This window comes from Dromaius novaehollandiae, chromosome 2, assembly GCF_036370855.1.
Source record: "Dromaius novaehollandiae isolate bDroNov1 chromosome 2, bDroNov1.hap1, whole genome shotgun sequence".
In the NCBI taxonomy this organism is placed as follows: domain Eukaryota; kingdom Metazoa; phylum Chordata; class Aves; order Casuariiformes; family Dromaiidae; genus Dromaius; species Dromaius novaehollandiae.
The window spans coordinates 117,457,148-117,484,232 of record NC_088099.1 but is presented as its reverse complement, the minus strand read 5'-3'; the positions used below and the strand labels follow the sequence as shown (position 1 = coordinate 117,484,232).

At 38.7% G+C, this 27,085-nt stretch overlaps 1 protein-coding gene across 11 annotated transcripts in view; it reads right to left on the bottom strand.

Annotated features, from left to right (window-relative positions):
- Positions 1 to 2,357: 2,357 nt before the first annotated feature.
- The window catches only part of MYOM1 (myomesin 1), a 112,566-nt gene continuing 87,838 nt past the window's right edge, over positions 2,358 to 27,085 (bottom strand). For all 11 annotated transcript variants that reach the window (XM_026122831.2, XM_026122832.2, XM_064507248.1 and 8 more), the window contains 16 exons: positions 24,497 to 24,653; positions 23,358 to 23,464; positions 23,191 to 23,235; positions 19,342 to 19,478; positions 18,317 to 18,461; positions 17,572 to 17,631; positions 17,250 to 17,317; positions 15,928 to 16,041; positions 14,878 to 14,965; positions 14,102 to 14,140; positions 13,911 to 14,016; positions 11,977 to 12,140; positions 10,692 to 10,728; positions 10,353 to 10,375; positions 8,719 to 8,774; positions 2,358 to 3,352 (listed from right to left, as the gene is read on the bottom strand). In XM_026122831.2, the coding sequence (XP_025978616.2) occupies positions 3,059 to 3,352; positions 8,719 to 8,774; positions 10,353 to 10,375; positions 10,692 to 10,728; positions 11,977 to 12,140; positions 13,911 to 14,016; positions 14,102 to 14,140; positions 14,878 to 14,965; positions 15,928 to 16,041; positions 17,250 to 17,317; positions 17,572 to 17,631; positions 18,317 to 18,461; positions 19,342 to 19,478; positions 23,191 to 23,235; positions 23,358 to 23,464; positions 24,497 to 24,653 (1,640 nt within the window). In that variant the 3' untranslated portion in view covers positions 2,358 to 3,058. The remainder of the gene's footprint in view (positions 3,353 to 8,718; positions 8,775 to 10,352; positions 10,376 to 10,691; positions 10,729 to 11,976; positions 12,141 to 13,910; positions 14,017 to 14,101; positions 14,141 to 14,877; positions 14,966 to 15,927; positions 16,042 to 17,249; positions 17,318 to 17,571; positions 17,632 to 18,316; positions 18,462 to 19,341; positions 19,479 to 23,190; positions 23,236 to 23,357; positions 23,465 to 24,496; positions 24,654 to 27,085) is intronic.

Below are 27,085 nucleotides of genomic sequence, written 5' to 3'. Positions count from 1 at the left end.
TCCTGAAGCAAAGAGAATCAGGATCCTGCCTATTATCTGGGAGATGATCCATTTGTTTTATTCCCCCGCAGTTCTGCCAAATGGGTGGAGGCAGAAGGACAGATTTTTGAAGATAAAGTAGAAGAAACAAACTGCTGCCAAATGCAATCATTATTAAATATATGCTAACACTATGTAATAAAGAGCAGTTATCAGCTATTGCAAGGAGCAAGTCATATTCTTGTTTGCACTCTTGAGGATGGACAACAGATGTGACACTGTTGCTTTTATAGTAAATGTTCTGGGAACAAGATGGAATGACCTGCTTATCATCCTTGGGTTGGCTTCATATCACACTAAGTGACATTATCAGATAATTTGACAACAGTTCTTCTTTAAACTCAGAAAGCAAGGTATATCTTAAATTAATAATATTCTCATATTTTGAAAATTATAATTAAGAAGCATTTTCACTTTGTCTAATACATGGCTGTTGTGACTAAATAAAGTCTGAGCTATTTTTATAACTGAGACCATGATTCATTAATGTACATAATTACACACTTAAACCTTAAAATTTTAGTAATCTCTTTAAGATTGATATTTGAGGTTGAAATATTTTAGACGGTAAGACTGCATGGAAACCTAGCATATATACTGTTTATGTGAAATGCTGAAAACACATCAGTTTCACATAATTTTATGTTAAAAATCACACCGATGTGAAATCCATTCTGTAAAAAAATATGATTTACACCAGATAAACATAATGTGTCCTTTGAAACCAGTGGAACTATTCACACATGAAGTTAAGTACATGCTAAAATGTTTTGGTAGGTCAGAAGCTTGATTTAAATCTGGCTGTTATCAGTCCTGTAATTGAAAGCATTTACTATAATTATCATAAAAATATTTTTGAATGGTTAAGCTCATAACCATTAGCTTTTTATAGAAATTGATAAAGAACTCTATTCAAAAATTGCAAAAATCACCACTTTCAACATTATAACTATGCTGAATCTAGTGTTATCTAAGTCATACAAAACTTGCTGATTCTATTTCACTACGGTTTTTGTTCTTTCTTAGGGGTCCTGATTTCGGAGGGCTTTGCAAGCAGGATGTTTCCCTTGTGTTTTGAGCACAAACACGACAAAAAGGAAACCTCAGACTCAGCAAGATTTCAGTTGATTTCGTAGCAGGTTTTGAACTGACCACACACCAGCCTTTGTTCAACTGAAAACTGCTGCATTTATTACTTTCTGGATTTTTTTGAGGAAACCTGGGTTCAGATAGGTTTTGTGCAAGTTTATAGTGCAAGTATAATTGCAAGTATAATTGCAACTAATTGTTTTGAAAAGACACGAACTTCTTTTTAAATACAACACCAGCAAAAATCAACTCTTAATTTTGCATGGACTAGAGATTAAGGATTCCCTCTTGCATCCACAAGGCCTTTCACATTAGCTAGCTGACAGTAAGCATCAGATGGCAAGGATTTAACTGAGCATTAGCTGTGCAGCACTTACTGGTGTGATCCTCACAGAAATGCCAATATTGCAGCAAGATGAATGCCTGAGAAACAGCAGGATTTGTGCCATCACAATAGTTAAAAATGACAAGAGGAGGTATGTGGAAGGTGCACACAGATCATGCTTACATAAAACACAGAATAGATATATATTAGTTCTTCAGATTTTGATGTGAAGAATTGTCCTGCAGTGAGAGCAGTTCTGAAAAGAAATCAATGTTTCCCTGGCACATGATTCTCTTAAACAGCGATAGGGTTGATAACTGCTTAAGATCCAAAGGGTGGACTGCATTCTGCACTAGTAATAATCAGCAGCATTGCTGTAAAATTGCTGACATGGAGTTTTTAATCTATATAAGTGAGAAGAAAACATCTGAGATCAAAGATCTGGACTATTTGTTCTGAAACATTTTTGTCTGAAAAAAACACTTGTTTTTTTCTAGGTTCCAGCAACGATTCTTTCTATAGCTTCAAAAGTTCTTTAGGAAATATGTTATTTCTGATATCCAGTGCTAGTTTTGGATGCAACTAACTGAAGTCTCAGTCTAACAAAGTACTTAACACTCTTAAATCAAATTTCATGAGCAGGCCCACTGAATCCCATGAAACAAATCCTATGCCTGTATTTGCAAAAATACCTTTTTGAGTTGAGATATGAAGTAGTGAAGGTCTGGACAGAAATGTGTGGAGTGATGCCACTGTGGGCTTTGTAGTGAAAAGTACAGTGAAGATCAATATACATCTAAAGGAAAGCTAGAAGTAATTACAGTGGTGAAAGGATTAAGATATTATGATACTGTGAACAACTACCAGAGCCGTGACTAGTAAAATAAGACACAGTGAAACAAACTTGTGATAGAATGAAAGAAGTGAATTCCATTTATTTGTGAACATAGAGGAGAGTTCATACATTTTTGGTGACACACTCACATGTTAGTATTCTGGCCTCCTGACTCTCATTTTTGCTTATATTACAGTACTTTTACCCCAATTGGGCAGAATAAACAATATTTATGGATGTAAATTACACCCATATTAAGGCCTCCCTAAGTTAACACAGCAATACAAAGGGGCCTTAATGTAGACAAAAAGCAGCACTAATTTCTCTATTATAAAATTTTCTAACACATTCCATCTATTCTACTTTAATAAAGTTGGAACAAATCTAAACTGCTGCTCAAAAATGCCTTAATCATTCTTTACCTTTCCATCTACTTCATTAGTTGCCTCCGCTGAAATGCTTGTTCACGCTTTTCATTTGTGTTTTATGGTCAAATACTCCAGGAAGAAGGTCAAATTGTGGACTCAAGTTTAGGGCCAGCATGCATTTGGCCTGACTGAAGATGGCACACTAGATTCTGTGAAGTTAGCAGTTAGTAAATATTCAGGAAAGGCACTGTTTTCCCAGACACAAATAAGTGTACTAGAAACCCAAGTGAAGTGAACGGAAAAATCCAAGGCTACCTGCTAAAGCACAAGTCAATTTACACACAGATTATGTCATTGTCTCATCCAAAATCTCCCCCACACTTCTGTTTCCTAGTCTTAAATTCACACTTTCTTTTTCTTATCTTCTTTATGTTTCTCTTGCAGAGATTCTGCCTCTTCCTCAGGTATGAACACACTTACAGTGACATCGCTGGTCTCTGTGCCATACTTGTTCTTCACCACAATGCTGTACTTCCCAGAGTCGAGTGTGGACACAGCAGAAATGGTAAAGCTGACATTTTTTCCAGATTCAAATTTCAGGATGCAATTAGCATCTGATACAAATGATTTCTCATTCTTCAGCCATGAGACCTCTGGGGCAGGATCTCCCCAGACAGTGCAAGAAAGATTAAGTGCCTATAGAAAAAGTACAAAAGCATTATATGTAAGATAAAAAATTTACTGTATGTTTTGATGCGTAATTCAGATGGATTTTTTCAGGTTAAGCTCACAATACATTTGCCACAGAATTAAAGAAAGCATAGCTCTTTTTTTTAATATATATTTATATATAATAAGTAGGAATAAAGTGTCCCTGGAATAATTTGTTTAATTTAGGATCATTCTAAACTATGCCCTAACAGCTCTTCCGACAGACTTGAGTTGTTTTACACAGTCCTATAAAACTGTTTTTATCTGAAATCGATACAGGCGTTATGGTTTATTTGATGCTTATACAAGTATTTCCCTCTGTGATTAGCAAGGTTCCTAAGTGCTGAATCCATGCTTAACTGGCTGAAGGAAGCCTCTTCACTATTAGAAAGTCAGTTTTTGGAGAAATCACTTGCAGATGAATAGCTTCTGCAGGCTAGCAAGTCTATTGTGCATATGATGATCAGGACTCCACTATTAGAAAGTCAGTTTTTGGAGAAATCACTTGCGGATGAATAGCTTCCGCAGGCTAGCAAGTCTATTGTGCATATGATGATCAGGACTCCACTATTAGAAAGTCAGTTTTTGGAGAAATCACTTGCGGATGAATAGCTTCTGCAGGCTAGCAAGTCTATTGTGCATATGATGATCAGGACTCCTTTATTTTTTTCTTTGCTTTGTCATCATCAACGAAGAAATTAATGTTTGGGAGATACTTATACATTTAAACTCATAGAATGCTGTAGACTTCAACATCAATAATAAACTTGATTCTTAAATAGTAAAAAAAGTACCACAGCAAAAATTAAATTAGGATACAGACACAACATTAAGGCTGTCACATTTGGAGCAAATGCTGTCCTTTTAAGAATGAAAAAAATCCCTTGTGAATGAAGTCTAATTACCCCAGACCTACTAAACAAAGTTTCAGACCCTGGGGGGTCTGAAGGCATTAGTATATCATAATATTGTAATCCTGTTTAACTGCTGTCTCTCCCAAGAGATTAAAAGTCCTGGAGGCTTGTTTAGCTCCCTTCTTCCCTGTAACTGTTATCCCCTCCTCTCATCACAATGCTGTAGGAATCTTCCTAACAGAGTTTGCAGAAGTGAACATCACACAGAGAGTCAAATGTGAGAAAGTTTACTTCAGTGGTACATAGATGTTTTTATGGACCTTTCTTTAGGAAGGAATCAATTAGGTCTCAATATTAAACAGTATATTGGTCTGAACTTAAAATGTGATTCAGAGCAGAATCTAATTTTTTTCCTACAAGGAATCTGATGAATTTTTACTACAGAGAAAATGTTCTTCAGTGTTACATGAGGAATGGACAAAGATGAACAACTGGAGTCAAGTTTCTCTTCTATTTTCTTAAAGGATCTTGATAAAAATATGTCAAAAATAGACGACTGAAAAGGCCTCACATTGTTAGCCCTATATGCACTCATGATAAAAGTGAACCGTGAGAAATCTATTTCATACGTTATCGTCCCTCTACTTCTCTACTTCATATCTGTAGTGTAATGGTAGAAGATGGGACAGAAGAGATAAACCCATAAAGCAATGGAAATGGATAAATAGAAAATAGATACCTCTATAAAAACAAAACATTTTTCTGCCTCTCTCAAGAAAATCAAAATCAAATCAACCCAACATCTCCTAAGGATCAAAATGAGAACAAAAGGGAGGTGGAATTCTTTGCTCCATCAACAACACATATATATCTTGGTACCAAAGACATGTTCTGAGCATGAGGTGGTTGACGCCTGTTGGAAACGGCCTCTATCTGATTTCCTGCAGCAGCTACAGTTGGTGACTGTGTGGGACTTTTAAAGCCCTTGTCTCGTAGCCCACTGGTGTGAATGTGGTTTTGATTGTCCTATCAGCCCATCTTTTTGAAAAACATGGGGAACACTAGAGGTTTTGCATTTCCCCCTCTTCCTTAGCACTCTCCATACAAGCATACCTTCAGCCTCAGCCGGACATTATGTCTGGGTCCCTTCCAGTACTCAGTATTTATTTTGTCCTGATTCTCTAACAAGCAAAAGATCACTACTGAGTTGTCCCAATTGCCACTCAAAGGTCTTAATGAGCTGAAGTCCATGACTTAGTCAGCTCTATTAGTGGCATCATTGAAACCTCAGTTGTTTGAAGTGGTGTCAGTTTTCCTTAAATCAAAGAGATACAGGAGCAGTGATAACCCTTTTTTCTTCTAAAACTTCCCTTGAAATAGCTGTGTTTTGCTTAACCTTGCATCGCCAGCTCCTGCTTGACATCGGTGCTCCTCTTTTGATGTTCCCAACTCTTATTATTTATTTTCTGGTTACTAATGTGCAGAGATGTATCTTATCATTCACTATGCAGATGGTGGGATCTTTACTCATATTAGCATTTTCTGGAAGGTGATTCCAAGATCATGGAGCCTTAGCCAAGGAGAAGTGATTGTCCATTGTGACTGCTCCCATCTGGTTTAGATTTTTTGTCCTTTGCACAGAAGACGGTTCGCTGATGTGTTTGTATCTCTATTACTCACAAAAACCACTGATTATAATGCTGTATTCATCCTGAAATCCTTATCCCAGTGAAAAGCACAAACTATTGTGTCCTGCTCCTCCTGAGTGGAAAGAGCCAATTTTGCCTTTCAAGAAAATTCCCCTTTTTTAGTGGTTGTCTGGCTCAGATGATTATCAGGAAAAAAAAGAACTGGAAATCTGTCTAGATGTCATGGTAAGTGCAGGCAAATATCTGTTCTACCCAGTATCTATTCTACCTCAAAAACCCTGGGCGGTCCCCACCTCTTTGAATCAGATCCCAGGATTTCAGCGCTCCACACAGAAAGTCACAAACAAGTCTGGACGCATGGCACTGATGTGTGTGCACTTGGAGCAACCTGCTGCTGCAAATCCAGACCTTTCTGTCCCCCACTACCTCTTCTGCCTTTCACTGCAGATTATCGCAAGAGTAGCATGGGTGTCAGAGGGGACTGTGTTATTGTATTTCAGGTATTGCTGTTCCTCTTGCATATTAGCACAAACCCACATTCATGGGCAATTTGGGCTAAGATGCCAGTGTGTGAAGTAAAGCAGCTAAAACTTCCTTCTCCCAGGCTAGCTGTGAGGGCAGCAACCCCTGGCAGAAGCGTAGAATGAAGAACTGGTGAGCAGAAGCATGTAACATGTTGCATCTACGTTTGCAAGTGCCTGTCTGTCAGAATCCTAAGTCTCCTTTAAAAATAAAACCCCTTACCCAGGTACAGGCCTTACTCGGTTAGAACAGCCACTTAGGTTAATTTGGCCAGCTGCACACAAAACTTCTACTAGTACCTACTGTCAGTTCAAATTCCTCCCTAATGTGAATTGACATTTAGCCTTTTCTAATTATATCACAGTGCTGAAGAGCATTTGTGTCTATCAGTGGAAGCCTCTTAGGCCATCTGGAACACTTTGATTAGCACTGGAGTAACACTGGTTCCTGTGTTCTCATACATATCCTTCAGCTCACATGCAAAAAGCCAGTAAATAGCATCACAGTCATAGTGTTAAGTTTAAGTTTGAGGCATGCATATGCTTGAAATTCAAGAGAGATTCTAGGGATACCAATCTGTTCCTATAGCTCTATAGTTATGGCCGCACTTGGATTCAGAATCAAAGCTTGCAATTGTGAGTCTTGTACTACCTCATTTGCTCTTTTTCAGAAACCTTGATGATTGTGCAATTTGGATGAATTACACAACAGATATAGAGGACTGTGTTCACCTCTCTCCAGCATATATGCAAACATTAGACGGATGAGCCAACAACACCCAGACAAGCACTGTTTTCCCTGATTGCTCTCTGTCCTATTCTCTTTCTCAAAAAGATCAACTACTGAATCCAGCAACATAAGGTCAAGGATATTTGTGTCGAGTTCTAGGAGTTTTTCAGTAACTTATTCAAACATCACAAGCGTTCTTGCTATCATGGACAATGTGTGTCCGGGTAAAATTTTGCAACTCATTTTTTACAATCTCTCTTTTCACAAACTCTCCACATTTTGATTTAGTGAGCTCATACTCTTCCATATGACTTCATTTCAATGCTCCTTTGGCAGAAAGCTTAAAACTGATAATAACCACCTGAATTTTATCCCCTGCCAAAGCAGTATGAGAATTTCATCTTCAAACCAAAGCAGTTTTAGCAGAAAATCTGCAGATTCATTCGATTTCTTTGTACCTTCTACCCACAGTTCTGCAGTTACAATATGTATATGAGAACTTCCTATTTTTACAGTATTCCCATAAACTGCTAAATCCCTTAATGAAAGGTCTTGTCAAATATTACTTCTTTTTATAATGCCAACATACTTAGTTTTCCCAGAATTGCTGCAGTCCGCTACCTGTCAGCAATGCTATATCTTGCATTGCAAGGCAATTCAGGCCAAGATTTTAGATTCTTAATACTTCTGTTCAGTTTATCATCAAATGCTTTTGACCCAGGTGACCTACAGCCAGCTAAAGCCGGAAGCATGAGGAAGCTGCCTTACTGTAGTTGTCACGTTCCACTTTTTCAGTTCCATTCACACACCTTATTTCAACATTCATGCACATTTTAAACAGGAAGTGGGTACTGGCAGACCAAAGGGAAGTGAACAGCAGACACTTGGTCTCAGTACTATTATGCAAAATCTTGTAGAAGTATAGTGCTGGGAAATGGTTACCAGATTAGAAAAGACTTCCTGGGCCATCTGTTCTGTGCTGAAGAGCCAATGTAGCCACGTTCCTCTGATAGCACCTTACAATAATCTTTCAGCTGAACTCTGCTAACTAACATAATCCAGTGTCATATCAGTGACTTCTTTTGACTTCCTTCCTATTTACCCTGATGAAATAGAGAATACTTTCTCCTTTTGTCTAGAAGAGAATTGAATTAGAATGGGTTACATGTTTTACACCATTTAAAAACCAACCTTTCCAGGTCTGACTATCTCGCCATGTCTTGAGAAAGTTAACTACATAAGATACAGAATGACTAGCTATCTTGTAAGGAAAGGAATGAAACCTTCCCTGACACCTTGTTACAAAAATCTAACTGTGAAACCTGCGCCTGAATTTTTAAAGAGGTGGTTACATAAGGAGTTTTTGTCTCAAATAGCATTGTCATCTCACTTTTATCTAATGCTTTTAAAAAAATGCCCTAAAAACATAAAACCATCTGTCGAAGACTGTTGAATTATATACAGAAGACAGGAAATGAATAAATAATATAGCAGATTTCAAAGATGGAACCTTTAAAAAAGAGTGAATATTTTCCCATTATTGAAAGGCATTCAAGCTGTTTGGCTGTTGTATAAAACTTCAGTTAATTTACTGTACCTTGCCTTCCTGGATGGTGACAACATCGGGCAAACCTCCAAGTACCCGTGCACGATCTGAAAATGCATGAGGATAATTTTCTTTAATGTTTCAAAATCAACTCTGTCCCAGATTTTGTTTCCTCTCTAGTTCTCTCCTTTTATCTTATTTATGTACGACTTGTCTCTAGTATATGTGCATGGAGAGAATTATTCAGCATTCTTAGCACACCATTTGGACCTAAAATAACATTAAATTCACAGCAAAAGATGTGTTAATAGCTGGCTGTCAATCACTTACTGAGGGAAATTAAAGTACATGGCTGTGTCCTGCAGATTTTGCCACCAATGAATTCAGTGTTACTTCTGAATGCACAAAAAAATCTGAATTTTGGGGATCTGGTGCCCTAAATTTTCCATGTCATAACCTAAAAACTCTGTGATTATGAAAAGAAATGAACAACGGTGAAGATCAGGCTTTGATCTAAATGCAAGGGCAGATTCCAATCTTGGTGACAGCAGTGAAATTCCATCACTTTGTTTGGATGTATTTGGGTGTAAACGAGATCAAAATCTGGTCTAAAGCTTTTATTTCAAAGTCCTATAGCAATCTTACATAAATAAAACTAAGCTGAGTACATGAAAGCCTTTGATGCACTCATTCTGGGATATGGATTTTGTTAGTTTTAAGTCTTGGAGCTTGGCAGAGGACAGAAATGACTACACAGAGTGCTCCCTTCATCACAGTTGCTAATGCCCCATCCTGTAAAATATGTGGTCTGGAGTAAATAACCTGATGAAACCAGAAACAAGGCTATATTACATCAAGTAACATGCTAGCCCCATATGAATGGTCCAGAGTCAGAAATGAGTGGTTTCGGGTAGGGCTACTGATCCCTTCATGTTTTCTCAGCTGGGACTAGTTGGGATTATTGTATATTCCCAATGCCCATCCCATTTGGAATGTATGTCCAGCGAGGAGTTAGCTCAGATCTCTACTCATTTTGTCCTCATTTCCATACAGGTCTGAAAGAAATCTGCAGTGGGGGAATTTTGGGGGGTATTACATTTTCCATGCATTTTTGTGCAAATAGGAAGAAGATAGAGCTTAATAACTCAATCTGACTTCTAATGACTTATGTATTAATTAATAGGTAATTTTTGTTTTAATTATTATGCTGGAACTGACACTTTAAAATGCAAAAGTATCAAGAGATACAAAGAGCTGGTTTTCAGCCATACAAAAGCTAGTATGGCTTTCTTACCCACAGCATCTCTGTATATGGTGTGGAGCCATTTAACACTTTAGATAGTTCAAAACTAGTTCAGTGATTTCCTCCAGCTTTCAAAAAAAAGTGGCTTTTGCACAGAGAACATGCATGAGACATCTCAGCAATAATAATAACTTTTAGAGAAGGCTAACTGGTAATGGGAACAGGAGCTCAGACTGGAAAAATCAACGTAGCCCATAATTAGTGTCACTGAAAGGTTACTCTCCTTGCTTCTCCTTGGTGTAAGAACAAAGTAGTATTAGGATGTGCACGTGCATACACACATGTATACATGCTCTCTCTCCCCCAACATACAACCTTCAGGATAGGAAAAAAACCTTTATAAGCAATTTGTTATAACTATTGTCAAAGAAGGCCCACTTACTTTTTTCTGCAATTGCAGCTTGCCTGGAATTGAGAGAAATAAAAAGAGGTTTCATTTGAGGTTTACTTAGAGTGATTGAAAACTACCTTTTCTTTTTAACTGCTTTTAAACAATTAAAGAAAATCTTATCATTTGATAATACTGTTTTTCTTTTATTACCAAGGTGTTATATAAGAGTTATATCAAAGAATTCAAATGCAAAGAAGTCCTACAGGCTTCTGTAGGACTAGAATTTGTTTCACAGCATGTTTTTAGCTCTAACACAAAACAAACATAAATGTAGTTTTTATTTAATGACAAATGGATGCCATTACTGTATTTAGATGGCACAATACTTACTTTAATCTCTGGAATTCAGCAAAGGCTTCATCAAATGCTTTGAAAGAGAAAAGTTGATTTTAAAGGTAGGTCCATAGATGGGTCATCACAAGTTTAAATTTAAAATGTAGACAAACTTAAAACATAGAAACATTAAAGAATGTATTGATGCCTCTTTTGATATGGTATAAGGCTTAAAATGCTGAATGATTTAAATAAAAAAGGCAGTCTTGTACATGAGAGCTATTATATATACACATGCACACATAAACACACATATTTTCTTCTAAAAGTCAGGCTTTAACACAAAGAGATAGGACTGATAGGATGAAATTACCTCACAAAACTTGGAAAAAAACCACAGTGTACCAAATTAATATAGATTACAGGATACAAGAGATATATTTTTTCCAAGTATTTTTTACATCTGCTCTGAAGCATCACACTAATGGCCATGAACAAACTAGTTTGCTATTGCAAACTGTTCTGTCTTTCATAAAATCTGTCTAAGCTGCCAACCTCTCCCCCTTCAAAAGGGAGGAAGGAATATCTTTTCTCAGAAATTGGGGAAAGAGTACAGAAGGAGCAATATGGAGCTGATTATAAAGCTATCCCCTTACACAGAGCTTGCAAACCCAATGTGAAGCTTTAGGGATGGCAATGGCTGTGAACGGAAAGTCAGCAGTTCAGAAGCAGCTCATCTGTTCCCTAGGATCTGAGAGCTCTCTCAGAGAAAAAGCTTCCAAAAATCAATCCGAATAATTTTAGCTGTTCCCCTAACATTGCTTCATTATGTTGATGAAAGAGACCAGTCTTGACATCTTGGAAGACTAAAGAGCCTTATTATATCCATCAAAGAAGTACAGTGGGGGGGGGGGGGAAAATAACAGAACAAACTTGTCCCTCACTTCCTCCTCCAAATACTATTTGGAAGAGTGAGATATAGAGGTCATTTGATGCTACAGCTTGTATTTAAAATTGCCAATCAATGCCAAAAACACAAGGGTTTTGGTAAGATATTCCAGAAACTGAGCTGGCATCTCACTGGGCAGCACTAAGGCAAACTGCAAGCTGACATTTGGAATAGGAAAACCTGGTTTGTAATTTATGACCTGAGAGCAGATGCTGGGCCAAATTTATGCTCTTCCTCCACAAACACTGCCAGGCTGCTGAGCTGCAAGGTACTCACAGATACCCTACAACCCAATGGGTAACAGGTCTGTAGCAGGATCCTGCTACAGATGCTCCTATCCGGCCACAATGTAATGCTCACACACAGGTGATATTAATAGATTGAATGACCTACCTTGTCCAGAAAGATCCACTGTCTTTTTGTGTCCTGTTTTACCATCAAAGAGTTCCATTGTATATCTGCCTTTGTCTTGTGGAGTTGGCTCATTGATCTGCAGCCAGATCTGCTCCCCAGTGACACCAGTCTTAACCCTGTCTGTAAATCTAATCTGGGCATCGCTGAAAAATACAAAACAATGTTATCTTTTCATTTTACAGGAGTATAAATAGGATTTGCTCATGTTGCCTCACTGAGTACATCTGCTGTTAGTAAACGATTTCCAAGGTGCTATGGTATGCCACCATATTCTGAAATTTTTGAAGCCAAATTCTTGCTAGAGACCAAAGGTGCAGAATTCATAGGACAGAATTTTCCCTTCAAGTTCTAGCTCTCCTCAAAGTTTGCAGAAAGGTGGTGCATCTTAGTCCATTCTCTGAGTCATAAGAGAGTTATATAAATTTAAGACCTAGATGTCTGAAGGGTAATCTATGCATCTTCAAATGTTCATGTTCTCGTCTTAGCAAAGGTTTATTTCTGCTCAGGGAAAACAAGACTATGTATATATGGCTGTACCTACAACAAAACTACTTTTGCTACTAATAGTGTTTGCCCAGTTAAAATGTCTTTTGATGCCCTGCCATGCTTTGGCCTTTACAGATAAACATACTTTGACATCAGCCTGTGGAAGAAGATATTCCTCCACAAAAAATACCAGCTTCCAGCTTCCTAGCTAAGCAATTAATTACCCTGGATGAGGGGAAAGATATTTGCCAAATAATTTATCCTTACACTGATAACTTCAAATATATTAGAGGGTCAAAGAACAATTTTGCTAGATTAATTCAATGTGCTCCAAGATAAAATTAGTTTCTAAAAATGAAACAGAAAAAAAGAAAGAGAGAGAGTGGAAGAGACAGGAAAGGAAGAGAGAGAAAAAAATCCAGACTACTTCATATTCACTTCCAGTTTTGAAACGCTTAGGACTCCTGGCAATGCCAGGTCAAAATGGATGCCAAGCAGCAGGAAAACCTCAGACTGCTTTCATTTCTCTGACAGCTTTGCTGGTCAGCATCAGCTCCTATAAGTATAGCCAGAATGCGACAACGTATCCTTGGTATTCTCTGCCTCATTGGCATGAAGTTTTGTTGAAAGATCAGTAATTCAGACTCCATCCTAAAGACCAACTACTACCATGTCCACAGGAAGTGAAACAATAATAATGTTAATAATGGATTTAAAGTGATCTAAGTCATTTACGTCTCCAGGTTTTCCAGTGCAAGCTATTAGCCTGGCTGAGAATTCAAAGCTGTCCAATGGATTTGGATATGCAACTCCCATTAATTCTAAGGGGAGCTGGGAATTCAAATTCTTGTAAAAAATCTCAACTCTTCTGTCTGTCATGGTTAGGTTGTGAGCTCTCACAGGAGGGGTCGTCTGGATTTTACTGCCCCAGGCATATGTTGGAGCTTGCTTTGTCTCTTAAACATGAACCCATGCATTAAGAAGATGTGCCCCATCTGTTCCTGTGAATTACAGCTTCTAGACAAGCAGACCTGCAGGCTAGATATCTCTAAACCAGTAATACTAGCTTTTTTCAAAGCCCCTCAGTTCCACGGTTTTGACTTGTGTTACTCCTCAAAACTGATTCAAGGAAAGACGCAGCACCTATTTGGAACGTGGGAAGTGCTCTGAAGCAAGGTGGCCCTGACAACATCACACGGCATGGGACTGTCACTCTCATGATGGATGGAGATGGCATGGTGGCCCTGCACCACCAAGACCTACATCTGGTACCAGTTTCATACTGGTGTGATTGACTGCAGTTAACAGGACTTATATGAGAGAAGATGAAACGAAAACTGGGCCCAATAGCTCTCACATATCCAGGTTTTGTTCAATTTATGAAAGCAAAAAACACTCAGACTTTTGCAAAACCCTTGCATACTTACTTGTGCACCCAGCTTACTCTCAGATCTTCCACATAATAATTAACAAAGGAGTACAGTCTAATACCCTCAGCTGTGCTCTGGATTTTCAGGTCTGTTGCAGATAAAGCTGAAAGAAGAGCATATGTTTTTATGCAGCCATTCATAGAGTGTCACAATGAGTCATTCAACTGAAAAGAGAATTAAATGCTTACCAATCCTTCTGCATACTTCATTCATCAGATCTGCAAAAGCTGTGGAAATAAAATCCATAGGCTAAGAGTCTGTGCCTGCAGCTCAAACAGTCAGTAAAAGCACAAGTACTGGCTCTGAAATATTCTCCCCAGCAGGATTCAAAGAGAAATTAGAGTTACCTTGAAAAGCATATTAGAATTCTAAGTAGTGCAGAAACATAGCCTGTTATTCCACGATTTCCTGACTTTATTTAATCACAGCCTTGATGAATACTGCTGCAGCTGAACTGAGCTACATTTTCTTTTTTTTCTGTAAATTACAATATTCAGTTGGAATGTTAACCCATCCATATACGTCATAATGGATATGAATTTTTCCCTGCTAGCTTGGAAGTAGTACTGAAATTCTAAAAATACAGTGAGTACAATGAGTAGGAATGCTCCTAAACAAAGGAATGGAAAAACATAAAAATGTGAAAGCTTTTAAAATTATCTAGTTCTGTAATTTCCTTTTATACTTGTAGACTTTTACTGCTGATGTGACTCTGGTGAAAAGTGTTATTTTGCTTAGTTTTAGTCATAATATTCTCCCAAAATTACACATAATCCAAATGCAACAAGCCATATTCAAATGTTACCTGTACTGAAAAATCACAGTTTTCTAATGAGACAATCTTATACACAGGAGGAACAAAACCACATGAAAGTCACATATGCATTTGTCTATACTACCAAAAACTCATTTGCAGGCAAGCATTCACCCTGTAAACTGGTATGGCTTACAACATGGCTCTGACCTGCATTCATGAGCTTTAGTTCACTTGAGTCCTTTCCTCTGTCATCCTTCAATATGACTTCATAAGTTCCAGCATCTTTCTTAGAAAACTGTAATATAGTAGCAGTAAAATCAGTATTCAAAATAGCTACTGTAGAAATCTAGATTTCACTGTAGATACCTCTTCTGTTTCTCTCGTGGGAATTTAAAAAGTTAGATTTAGCCTTTGAAATACATCCTTTTTCTCACAAGGTACTAACTCTTTGGAAGGGCCCTGAGTGCGTGGCCCCACTGGAGCATTTGGCCAGTGTGACCAAGGGGACCTGTCCCACTGGGGCCATGGGGAGATGCCCTCCGATGCCCTGGGGAGCTGCTTTTGGCTGAGGGGCTCCCGCAGGGCCTGGCCTGAGCTACTGCTCCAAACCGCAGGCGCCCCCCCAGCCTCGGCCCGTGCCATGGTGGTGCCTGACACCCCCCAGGGCTGGGGCTGCCCTGGCTCCCCCGGGAGGCAGGGGGAATGGGCCCTGGCGGCCAGGCCTGGCCCTGCCCTGCACGTCAGCCCCCGACACCGGCCCCAGGGGGACCCCAGCCCCTGTGGTGCCCTGGTCCTTCTTCCCTTTCACAGCTAGAGGAATTGAGACACAGAGGGATTAAGGGGTTAATGCAGGTCATGCACAGAGTCTGCAGCAAAGCTGGGTAATGAACCGAAGTCTCTCAGATTAGTCTCACAGCTGACTGTGGAGCCTGGTCCTTTTAAAGTCTGTGAATGACAAACACTTTCCTAATGCAACTCACGCAACATAAATGTGGTCTCATTCTGTTGTTAAACTGATCTGAAAAGGAAGTGACAAGCTTATTATCTCTTTTGTCATCATTTCCTGATAACCTGAATTAGCAGAGTTAAAGATAGAAATTTGCTTTAGCTAAAACACAGATGCCTTGAGAGCTCTTCCATTTTTAAAGCCCACTTCCTATTTTGATTGTTCTGCTGAATATCAGATTAGATTATATCTTTCATCTGAATTCATAACATTAACATTAATATTTAGGGCTAACAAAGACAGTCACTCACCTCTGATATCAGCAGAGTACATACACCATCTTTAAAGTCATGTTCTTCATCTACCATTATCTCCCTGTCATCTTTGTACCATACAATGTGTGTTTCCTTCTTAATGTTAGCCACCTAAAATGGATGCAAACCACACCATTATTATTCTGTTCATTTGATCAGATGAACTTATTGCATAGATTAGCCTGTTTAAATCCCAGAATAGCATTAAAGAACAGCAAATTTTACAGCTTGATTGCTGTGAGTTATAAGGATGTTGTTGCAAGCCTCACTAGTAAAATGAGTGATGCAAGAAGGAAAACTGAAGGAATGAAAAGAGAGAGGAAAGAACTGTGAACAGCCTCAAGGAGCCCAGGTAACCACTGAATCCTGCCCAGGGGATTTCCACACACATGAGCAGGAAGAAAATCAGAATGTCCCAGAATTCACAGAGAACCCTCATTCCTATTCAGGTTCCTGGATGGATGCATAGATATGGATGGATGGATGGATGGATGGATGGACGGATGGATGGATGTCTGGCAGACCTGAAGAAAAAAGTTTAAGCTATTTGCCAGTGTGTTTTGTCTGAAAAAAGCAAGGAGCACAAAATGTTTTAGTTTGTTTTTTCTGCTTGCAATATATGCGGGGTGGGGGGGATACACAGGGAACTGTGCTGGTCCTAACTCACTTCAGAGAGCTCACTGGAGAGCTACCAGATGATAACCCCTTTATGGCCTGGAGGCAGACGTTCTTCATCCCTTCAGAACAAATGTTGTTGCCGTCCTTCCATCCCACTCCCTGTCTCGGTCTCTCCTTTCTGTTAAATGCCTGAATTACAAAACTACACAGGCACCTCTAGCAAGGTGTCTAGTCTCAAAATACCAATGGTGATAAGCACTGACCAAATAATAAAAAAGCCCCTGCCCTGAAAAACTTTTCCTTTCTCTTCTGCCCTCTCTTCTATCCTATACAGAATAACCAATGTATTGCTGTTGAGATACTGTATTTCTGTAAAGAAAACAGAGCTTACTGATTATATGGACAATTTTTATCAGATACGTTGGAGTTCAAATCATTTGGATTTCACCACTGTCCTCTTCTTTGTCTATTTTTGAGCTCTATTTTTTGCTTTACGGATACAGCCCTAAGTCTCAAATAATCTGCAATTACACCAGGATGATTAGCCTTTGTGTTTTCAGAGGCTCTGTCACTATCCAATATGCAATTGTGAATACAAAGGCAAAGGGTATGTCTTTAGTTCTTTCCCTCCCCATCTAAGCAGTGGCAGTTCAAAGTACTTCTTTGAACATTACACTTCTAATGTCTTCCTTGCCTCTTACCTTACATTTCAACAGCACATTGCAATCACTGGTAACTTCCCATCCCAGTTTATCCACAAAATGAGGACCTGTTGAAAATTACAGATATATTTTTTAAAATCTCATCAGCGGTATTCACAATACAAAAACAAAGGCAAATGTGTTTTTCTTGCCAAGAACACTGTTATATTTTAATGTGTTCAACTTTTTCCTATTTCTCCTTCAGAAGGTAAGCAACTACATAGACAGAATAAGAACATCTATTTCAAATTAACATACACAAACATACTACTATACTTAACAAAATAACATATGTGATTCTTATGAATATTCATATCATCACCTTGTTTCCTGTGCCACTCTTTTCTCTGGAAATCTGATTCATTCTGCAGCTTCTTGAATACTAGGGATTAAAAACAGGAAAAAAATTAAGGCTAAACAAAGTATGTCATTTGTACAGTACTGAATGTTGTTATAAACAGTTAGGTGAAACTTTTCCCCCTTGGAGGTGAGCAAGAATTCTGCTGTTGGGTCAAGTTTTCATTCAGCAACTTAATACTGAACATTTCAAAGTGTCAGAACTTGATTACAGTTAACTCAGCTATCCTAGCTGCTTACAGTCATCAGGAGTTGAACATGTGTTATTTCTGACGAAGTGTTATCTTCAGTCATACAGCCACTTCTCACTCTCAGTAGGAAGCAAAAACAAGAAAGACCACAGCATCAGCAAGCAGCTGAAATTCTAAGAGGTGCAGGTATATATCGCTAGCTAACACGAACAGGCATTTGCATCAGTTCATTATTCTGGGAAATTTTCACTGCAGCTGCAGAAAAGCAAGCCATGACAGGCTGCAATATTTTATATTTCTAAAACAATTCCCCTTTCTCCAGACATTTTACAAATAGCAGTTCACACACACACACTTTGTCCTATATGAGGCAGGCAAGCACTGTAACATGACAAACCACTGGAACTTTTATTAGCGTAGAATCAGGAAAACACTGGAAAGTGAAGAGGACAATTGAGGTATCCTTAGTATAGTGCTTCCAGCCTACTACAATAAAAACAAAAGCATAGATTAGCTTACCATCACCAATGAGAACAAGGCTGGATTGGTTGGTTGCTTTTCCATCCTGAAGCTGGAAAGTGTAAGTTCCTTCATCCTTGTCCTCAAGTTTATCCATAATCATTTCAACAAGGCCTGTCTTCTGGTCCATCTTCATTTTGTATTTCTTCAGGAACCAAAAGTAAAGCAACAATTAATAGACATCAGAATCAGAAAATATTTGGCAAACATTATATGGCATCTTTAGGTGAAACTCTTTGTTTTCTTTATTCTGATTCTTGCTGTGTCTATCACCAGGTCTGAATATGTAAACAAACAAATTAGAAACCTATTAATGATGGAAGCCTATTTACTAATGCTAGAAATATGTGTCATTTCTGTTCCCTGCTGAGCATCATGTTCTTTTTCATTAGAAAGGCTTATATTTGCATATCTTCAAAATAATACTGTCTTTGAGACAATATTTTTATAAGCTTTAGCGTAGAATGCTCTATCCCTGGCTTCTAACTGATCTCACTGTATAACAAAAGCATGTCATGTCACATCTTTGGGAATAAAAAGTTCTGCACCTGCAAGCTTTCTCTTCATAAAATGAATTCCTCCAAACAGCACAGAGATGTGAGAACCAAGCATAAGAGTATATAGGGCCTAGGGCCGTAAGTGTATATGGTATACTAGGATCATAGATGAGGGAGAGAGGATGAATCTGGGCTACTGCAGTGACTCCTCAAAGACCACAGCAGTTACTTACCTGGGACTATCTTAGTACAGGAACTCCTATGGTCCCTACTTGTTTACAGAATATGTGGTACTTGCAAAGGTGGCAGGAAGTCATTTAATTCCGCTTTGAAAACTGCAAACAGTAGAATTTGGCTGTAGCTCAGAACTATGGACAAAATCTTTCTAGTGATGTTTTCAGTGACATATGATATTTCTCATGAAAATGTGTTAGAATGGAACACTAGTTGAAAGTACATTAAAGACAGTGACATTAATACTCATTGCTCATAAAAAGGCAAACATCTGTAAGAAATGAAAAGGCTTACCTCTCCATTAAATATCTCCTTATCATTAAATACAAAGTTGGCCTTTGCATTGCCAGACAGTTTTTCAGCTTGCAACCAGAATCTCACTTCTCCTTTTTCCAAAATTTCTACTGCCAACTCAGACACAAGTGGGACAGCTACGCAGAAGGAAAAAAGAAATGAAGCATATACTTTGTCTGTGTCCCAACAACTATTTTCTTCTGTAAAAAGAAAGCCACTTCTTCCCTTCATGCTCAGATGTATGCAGTGTAACTAGCTTATGATAGCTTTTCATACATACAGAATGCCCTTCCATCCACAAATAAATCGGATGACAGATGAGATATAATTGCTTGGTCCTTCAATCACTAGGCCTGCACATACTGGAAATGTTCAAGATTTGCGTTATGCTTGGTGCCCCTCTATTCTAATACAAGGCTAAATCTATTTCAAAGGTAAACTGCAAGTAGTTCTGTAGCATGATATGGGTCTGTATGGCACAGACCCATGTTCAAAGAGCTGCTTAATCATGTTACTGTAAGACAGTGAACTGACCCAGCCAGGGGGGAAAAAAAAAAAAAAAGAACACAAAGCCTAATCAGAAAGTCAGCTGCTAAACTGCAGGTTGGGGGATTTTTCTAAGCACTCCGATCCTCTGTGAGTGAAACTTTTATCTGTAGAATTCACCTAGTGTCACAATACACCATAAATCTCACCGTACATTTGTTTACACACAAGTATAGAAATCCATGGCATATAGACCAATTCCTTGTGTAAGCAGGAAAAGTTGCTATAAATAGTGCTATACCATAGCAAATTTTAGGGATTTTTTTCATTTTTGTTTGTTCTTGTCAGTAAAAGTTCTCAGCTTGCTTTCACTCCAACTTTTTGTTAAGATAGTTTAATCAGCAACATTAAATATGGGCATTTAGACTCTGATTTTGGGCATATTGATCATTTTATTGGTTTCTCTCACTTTTATCTGTTTTAGTGGATGCTCAAATTTTCAGTAAAATCATACTCTCAGAAGTATGCACACAGTATGTGCACACTGTCCAAAGCTCCACTTTCACAGCAGTGTAAAGCCTGTATGGCAAGGTAGTAACATTGAGCTACTGAGAGGGGGTATACAAACACATTGTGAAATGCTTGATTATGTAGTCAGGTGGCAGATGTAAAACTACACCTCCTCCCAGATGAATCCCAGCAACCGGTTTGTTTCATTAATTTCACGTATAGAGGGTCCCAGCTATAACAGGAGAGGACTGGGACTGAGGTGGTGACTAATTTCTCTTATCTTTCTATTTTCACTACCCTAAACAACTGAGGTGCCTTCTGGCTGCCCTTCTACCCTGCTGCTAAATAAAGTGAGTGGCTGCCTGTGAGGACTCCCTGCATCTTTCACACACTTACCCTTTCCATGCACACACATGCAACCACACTCATCCATACCCTTTCACTGCCTGAGCGACACAGAACCTGTCTCTGGTAAGAACATGGCTACTGGGAGGTGAGGCAACAGTCATAGGAAGAAAGAGAATTATGAAAAAGACACAGGCGTAACCAGAGAGGATAATGGTTAAAAAGGAGTCAGGAGGGATGGAATTACCAAAAGGTAGCAGGGCAAAGAGCAGCCACATTATGAGTGTGCCACAGCCATGTAAATGGTACATGTGAAGCTTCCTTGCCTTCTGCATTACTTTGCTTATGGGAAACAAAAGGAATTTGGGATCTTGCATAATTTCTTGAAACAAAGTGACTGCAACGCCACAGGAGCCAGCTGAAGCAACAGGAAGGGGGTGGGAGTACCTGCTAGGCTGCACTGCTCTTGTCTTACTGTCAGCTCAATGGCAATTTTAAACTCATCGCTTGATTTGTCTGTAATTAACTATGAATATCTTAGTCTACAATGAAGAGAGGAAAAGTATCTCAGAAGCTGTTACAGAAGGGGCTGAAAGGATGTAAAGAGATGAAAGGATGTCTTTGGGGAAAAGATCATTCACTCCCCCCAGTCCAAAGGAATCTGACTAATCTGAGCGAACAGAATCTTTGCAAGCAGAAGTCTTATTTTAAAGTATTTCCATTTTCCTAAGCAGCAATTGACAGCTACTTCAGGGATTTTCCAGGCATCATGCTTACAAGGTTTTAGATCCTGTTGGTATTGGTACAACACCGTGAAATACCACACGCACTTGGCAGAACGTCCTCAGGCAGGTACCAAATTGAAGAGTTGGAACAATTTATTTTTTACCCAACACTACTGCACTGTGGCCCTCACATATAATTGAATTCTCTAAGACTGGATTATTCAAGCAACCCATTTTCCAGTTAAGTTGCCAGCTGCATATGTTTCTAAGCATAAGCTACAATTAAACGCAGTTCAGAAGTACAAATGAACAAACATGCAAGTACTTCTGTTTGATCAGAAATGCCTATGACTAATTTTTTTGTAGAGAATTTTGGTAATCCTCAAACAGATTATCCAGAGATATGACTAAAGTTCCATGTTGATTGACAGGCACTCGTTATTATTTTTCCAGCCTCATAGGCATAGCCAGACATATCCCAGCCTCTGTAACTGATTAGTTTTGTAGTGTCCACAGGGCCTGGAAGGGTCCAAGCAAGTAAGACAGTTTTCTGCTTTTCTGCAGGAATTTCCGTTTTTGCCTGTGTCTCTTGGCTATTCCATGCACACCAAGAAATGTACTGTTACCTAGCAATATGTAAAAAAAGGCACACACACTTATATTGTGACATTAGCTATGAATACAGAGTGTGGAAGAGCACCCAGTAGAGAAGGGTCAGGGCAAGTAAGGACGTAGCAACAAGAAGGGTTTGCGATGACTAACTTTCAGTGTAAAGACATAATTAGGAGGAAAAGACTGGGAGGAGCAGGAGTAAACAAGGTGACGCTTTGGCTGTCATTAAGCTGTCAAAAGATGATACAATATGTTCAGAAGAGTAGAGCTGATATAGAAAAGACACAGAAGGAAATGAGAAAGGGAGACGATATGGGCAAAACGACAGGCACTTTCTAAGGCCACGCTTTGACTGGACTGGAGAGGTGCAATGTGGGCTGAATTGGCAGAGGTTCCAGCAATGCACTAAGTTGGAGATGTTAAAACATAGGCAAGAGTTTTAGTGCTGGGAATGAAGAAGAAGGAGATGTAGTAGGAGCAGATAAGATTTAGATCTTGTCTAGCTGTATGTAACAGGATTCATTCTACTGTTCAATTTATTATTTTTTCAATTATTCAAGTTACATTCTGATGAAAATAACAAAGTTGCACTACTACCAGGATAACACAAAGGTGTAAGAGTTCTGTGGACTTAAGGAAAATACCATCCCAAGCAGCAAAAAAAATGTTCAGATTGCCAAGTGTTACAGAAAAGAGGGAGGGAATTAATTTCAAAAAGAAAATTGCTGTAAATATAGACCTTTACAGCTGAGTTTGCTACAATTGCCTGCTTTGTTTGTCTTGAATTGAACTTATGTTAACATCAGTTAGGGTAAAAGTAGAGGGGCAGAGAATTACAGCTTCTCAAATCAGTTTAGGTATTCTGAGTAAGTATAAAAGGCTGTTCAGCAGAAAAAACAAACATGATAGGATACTTATTTCCCATCTAAAAAATAGAATTATTATATACACCTAGGTAGTAGCATGCAACAGACCAGAAAGAACATCAATAATACACAAATGTACACAAAGAAAAAGAAAAAAATAGAGGAATCTTAGATTTGCAATTCAAAAACATGCTTTAATTTGAAACTGCTGTAGAAACTTCTCTACCTCATGCTGGCAGGAGCTTTGTGATACATACCCCAATGCATGCAAACCTCTCCCCTACAGACATGCTCAATTCACTTACTTGGGAATTTACGTTCATGGCTCAGAGCAAGTAGACGTTTCATTTCTGCAAAAAACATAAAATAATTATTATGGGTATGCATGCCTTATGGATATAAGAGAGAAACTTCAGCAGGAAAACCAGATGTGAAAACAAAACAGGCATGCTTAACAGAGACTATTTTTTACCTTCTTCATCAATTGTGTAGCTTGATGAAACTCCATCAGTGTCTGTAACGACACAAGAATAAATTCCCAAATCATCTTCTCCAAGATCCTTAAAGGTAGCTTTTGACCTTTAAAACAAAATTTTGATCAAAAGATGAGACTAGTGTGAACCAAAACCCTCCTTTATGTCTATAACACTAGATAGAAATACTCCTGTATTCCTTTGCTTTGAACAGGAAAATATGGGGCCCTGGCCATCATATAGAAGGTATGTCCTGCCATGTGTACTACAAATGGAGATGGCATAGCCTGTATATCTAAACTATGTGGACTCTGTCAGTGAAGAAGGGAGTGAAGAGAGAAACAGGAACATCCATGACACCATGAGAGTGAAGGTTGCCTCTGCTGGGGTAGCAGCACAGAGCCAGGCACAAGCTGCACAACTTTCCGGGAAGCTGTATAAACTCTAGGCACCAAAAGTACTGGAGCTAGATAGTTTAAGCTCGCTCAAGCATGTCTAAAAAATATTTTGTCATATCTTTGATGAGTGTGCAAGTATCATGTAATTCAATTTTCATATGCAATATCAAAAGAGTGCTGTGAGCTGTTACTTTCTGTATGGTTTCTGTAACTGGAAGAGCACATAGCTACTCTGTAGGCCGAACCTGTGTATTTGCCATTTCTTCCTCTCTGATGAAAGCCTGAAGAAACTCATAAGGCTTGCAGAGCATTACAGAAGTTACCGAATCTAGGATATGGAGATGTGATCAAAATAGAGGACTGCTTACTCCAGCACCTCAGAAGATTGCGACAGTGTTACATGATAAAAGCATTTTGCAAGCAGGCAAACAATTTTAGCCTTTGAAGATTCAAAATAATAACAATGTCTGCCCTGGTTAACAGGTTACAAGATGACAGAGAACGTGTCCTCTCCCTATGAAGCACTGCCCTTACAAGAGGCCTGACTCATTCTGTGTAAGTGACAATTTCCTAATGGTCTGCATATGGACTGGCAGGAGAACAGCATGCGCATAAAGCAACCTTCCAACATCAAAAGCAGATTTAATTCTTACTGAGGCCTTAAACCCCAAAGGATGAATTTCTGTGACCAGCCTAGAATTTGCAAAAATGAGACTAACATCACCCTCAAGGGTTCTTACTTTCCGCCTTTCGTAGCAATGTCCAGTCGAGAGTCATCCTCAATTGGTTCATAATCCTTGGACCAAACAAACTTAGAGTTTGGAGACATCTGATCACATTCAAAGTTCAAGGAAATGACTCCATTATCATCTACATCAACCACCACTTCTTTAGTTCCTGAAAGATCAGAACAAGGCAATTCCACTTTTTTAGAGAAACCAGCAAACAAATTTAGATATATATCATTCATAGAGTGGATTAAGCAGATCCTTGTCCTCTTCTCAGCCTGCAAACACTGGGACCCTCAATCTTTGATTCATGAGTACAATTCTTATTCTAATCCATAAAAATATGGAGCAAATTAAAGAACATCATAAATCAATTGATTTATTTGAGCAAATCTAAGCACACATGAGAGTTATGGTATTTGCTTTGGAAAAACCTGAAGAGGAAAAAAAAGTGAGCCTCTAAATCCACTAAATTTTTAAAATATTGAATAGCAGTATTTTCCATGGTAAGGGATAGTCAGAGCTTTCTTTCTATAGCACAAATTTCTCATTCTCTAGTCATACAAGAGCTCTGAAGAGAATACCATGTGCAAAAGCAGATGTTTGGAGAGGTACAAGAGGCAAAAGAGGAAACTACCGAGTTGCCCCAACAGCACTCACTTGTGCAACTGAGGCACATTTTCAGTGAGGCTGAGAAGTTGGTTTAATTGCTGTGCTTGGCATCTGGCCCTGCCGCAGTCTGTGGCATGCATCCTGGGCTCACAAAGGGAGTTATTTGCAATTAGCTGCTGAGTCGCCCACCCTGTGTTCAAAGTACCTATGGCCCTTGAGCTGGATAAGGTGATCCAGTTTGTCCTTACAACGCCCTGAGGGTCAATCTCAGATCTAAAACCTGAATGTACCTCTAGCCTGCCGCTTGCAGGCTGATGCAGCTGAGAGAACTTAATTTGGGATTCAGGTGGCTCCACAGTCTTGTCATCCATGGTGTTAACTTTCATTTCAACAACTTGTTTGAGACTGTCACTGAGAGCCTGTGCATTAAGGGGTGTTGGAGACCATCCAGCTTCCTTCTCTGAATGGCTTTGAGTTGGATCTCACATCTGAATAGGGCACTCATATTATTTAGTTTAAGACAATTCTGAGCTGCCCAGAATGCTAATGACACACTTTCTCCACAAAGTATCGTATCTTAAAGACAAAAGCTTTATTCCTGACACTGAAATTAAATGCTTTATTTTCAGCATAATTCTTAATGAACCTCAAAAGTACAAGGAGATTTCTGTGTTTCCTCGTCCTGATACTATACATGTCCTCTCCAGCACTGTGAGTAGCTCCTGTAATGAGAATCTGTATATGTGCAGCCTTCTTATTCTTTATAACTTGCCATAACTGTTTAATGAAAGAAGAGATTGATATTCATGTTTTGGTACTATTATTTACCAGCCTTCCCAGTAATGAAGCACATGTTAAGTACCAATGTATGATAAATGAAGCCTGAGGTCTATAGATATCTTACTAGGCAGCAGCATATTTGCAAAATTTTTGTGATGTAACTTGTTATATGGAAATTCATCACTTGACATTTCATTAGTGTTTACTTTTCTGTAGATTATTAGTATATCAATCTTTTGATGGCAGTTTATGCAATATACAAAGAATCACAGCCAGAAGGTCCATTCAAAGGGCAGCATCTTTTATATCTGTTTTAAAGTTTTAAATCTGTTTATATCTGTTTTAAAGAAATCATGTTATGATAACAACACACAGTGTTTATCTCCAACAGTGATGTTGGCTTTTACCTCTAATATTTATATGGGGAGTAGGAGAAAAAAGTCATCTTTTTAAACAACTGCACCTATCCTACAAAGTGAAACCAAAGAGGCAGCCATAACAATACCAGTCTAATTTCCCTTCTCCAGGTAGCCCGGTAGTGTCAATGTATCATCCAGTGCCTCTCTTAAAGGCACTATAAGAAATAAAATACTGAGATGTCATATCAAATACTGATTATCCCCATTTATCTGAGTGCTTTGTTACCTTGAAGGGAAAGAGATAACATTAAGATAAAGAAGACAGCTTGAAAACAGAGTTACTGGCATCATTTGAAATATAGCTAGTCGGAAGAGAAAAGTTGAATGGGATGGTTTCCTTAATTTCTGAGACTTGGCCTTAAAACTTTCAAAACATGCTGCTGAAAGTCTTTTCTGTCGAGTTGTATATTACCTATTGATTAGCTGAAGTGATTTTGATGAGTAACTGTGTGTGTGATTAATGTTAAAAAGCAGACAGGCTGAGACAGCCACCAGGTTGCATTTTTAGGTCTTATACAGCTATGGTCATAGCAGAACCTAAGGCAGTGTCAGGAAAGATGGGTAATTGTAACTTTATACTATCTCTAGTGTGTTCCTGATTCTGTTGCTAGAGGCCAAGTGAGCCTCACAGGTGTATCTTGGAGAAAGCTCTTCTGGCTGAAACAGCCCTTTAAGTACAAGTTCTTGTAACTGATTATTAATAGAAAAGTGCAGGAGCCCTCATACAAAAAGGTTGCTTCTACAAAAGCCCACAGCAAACCCCTCAGGTGAGGGTTAAGTTGGGATGCTA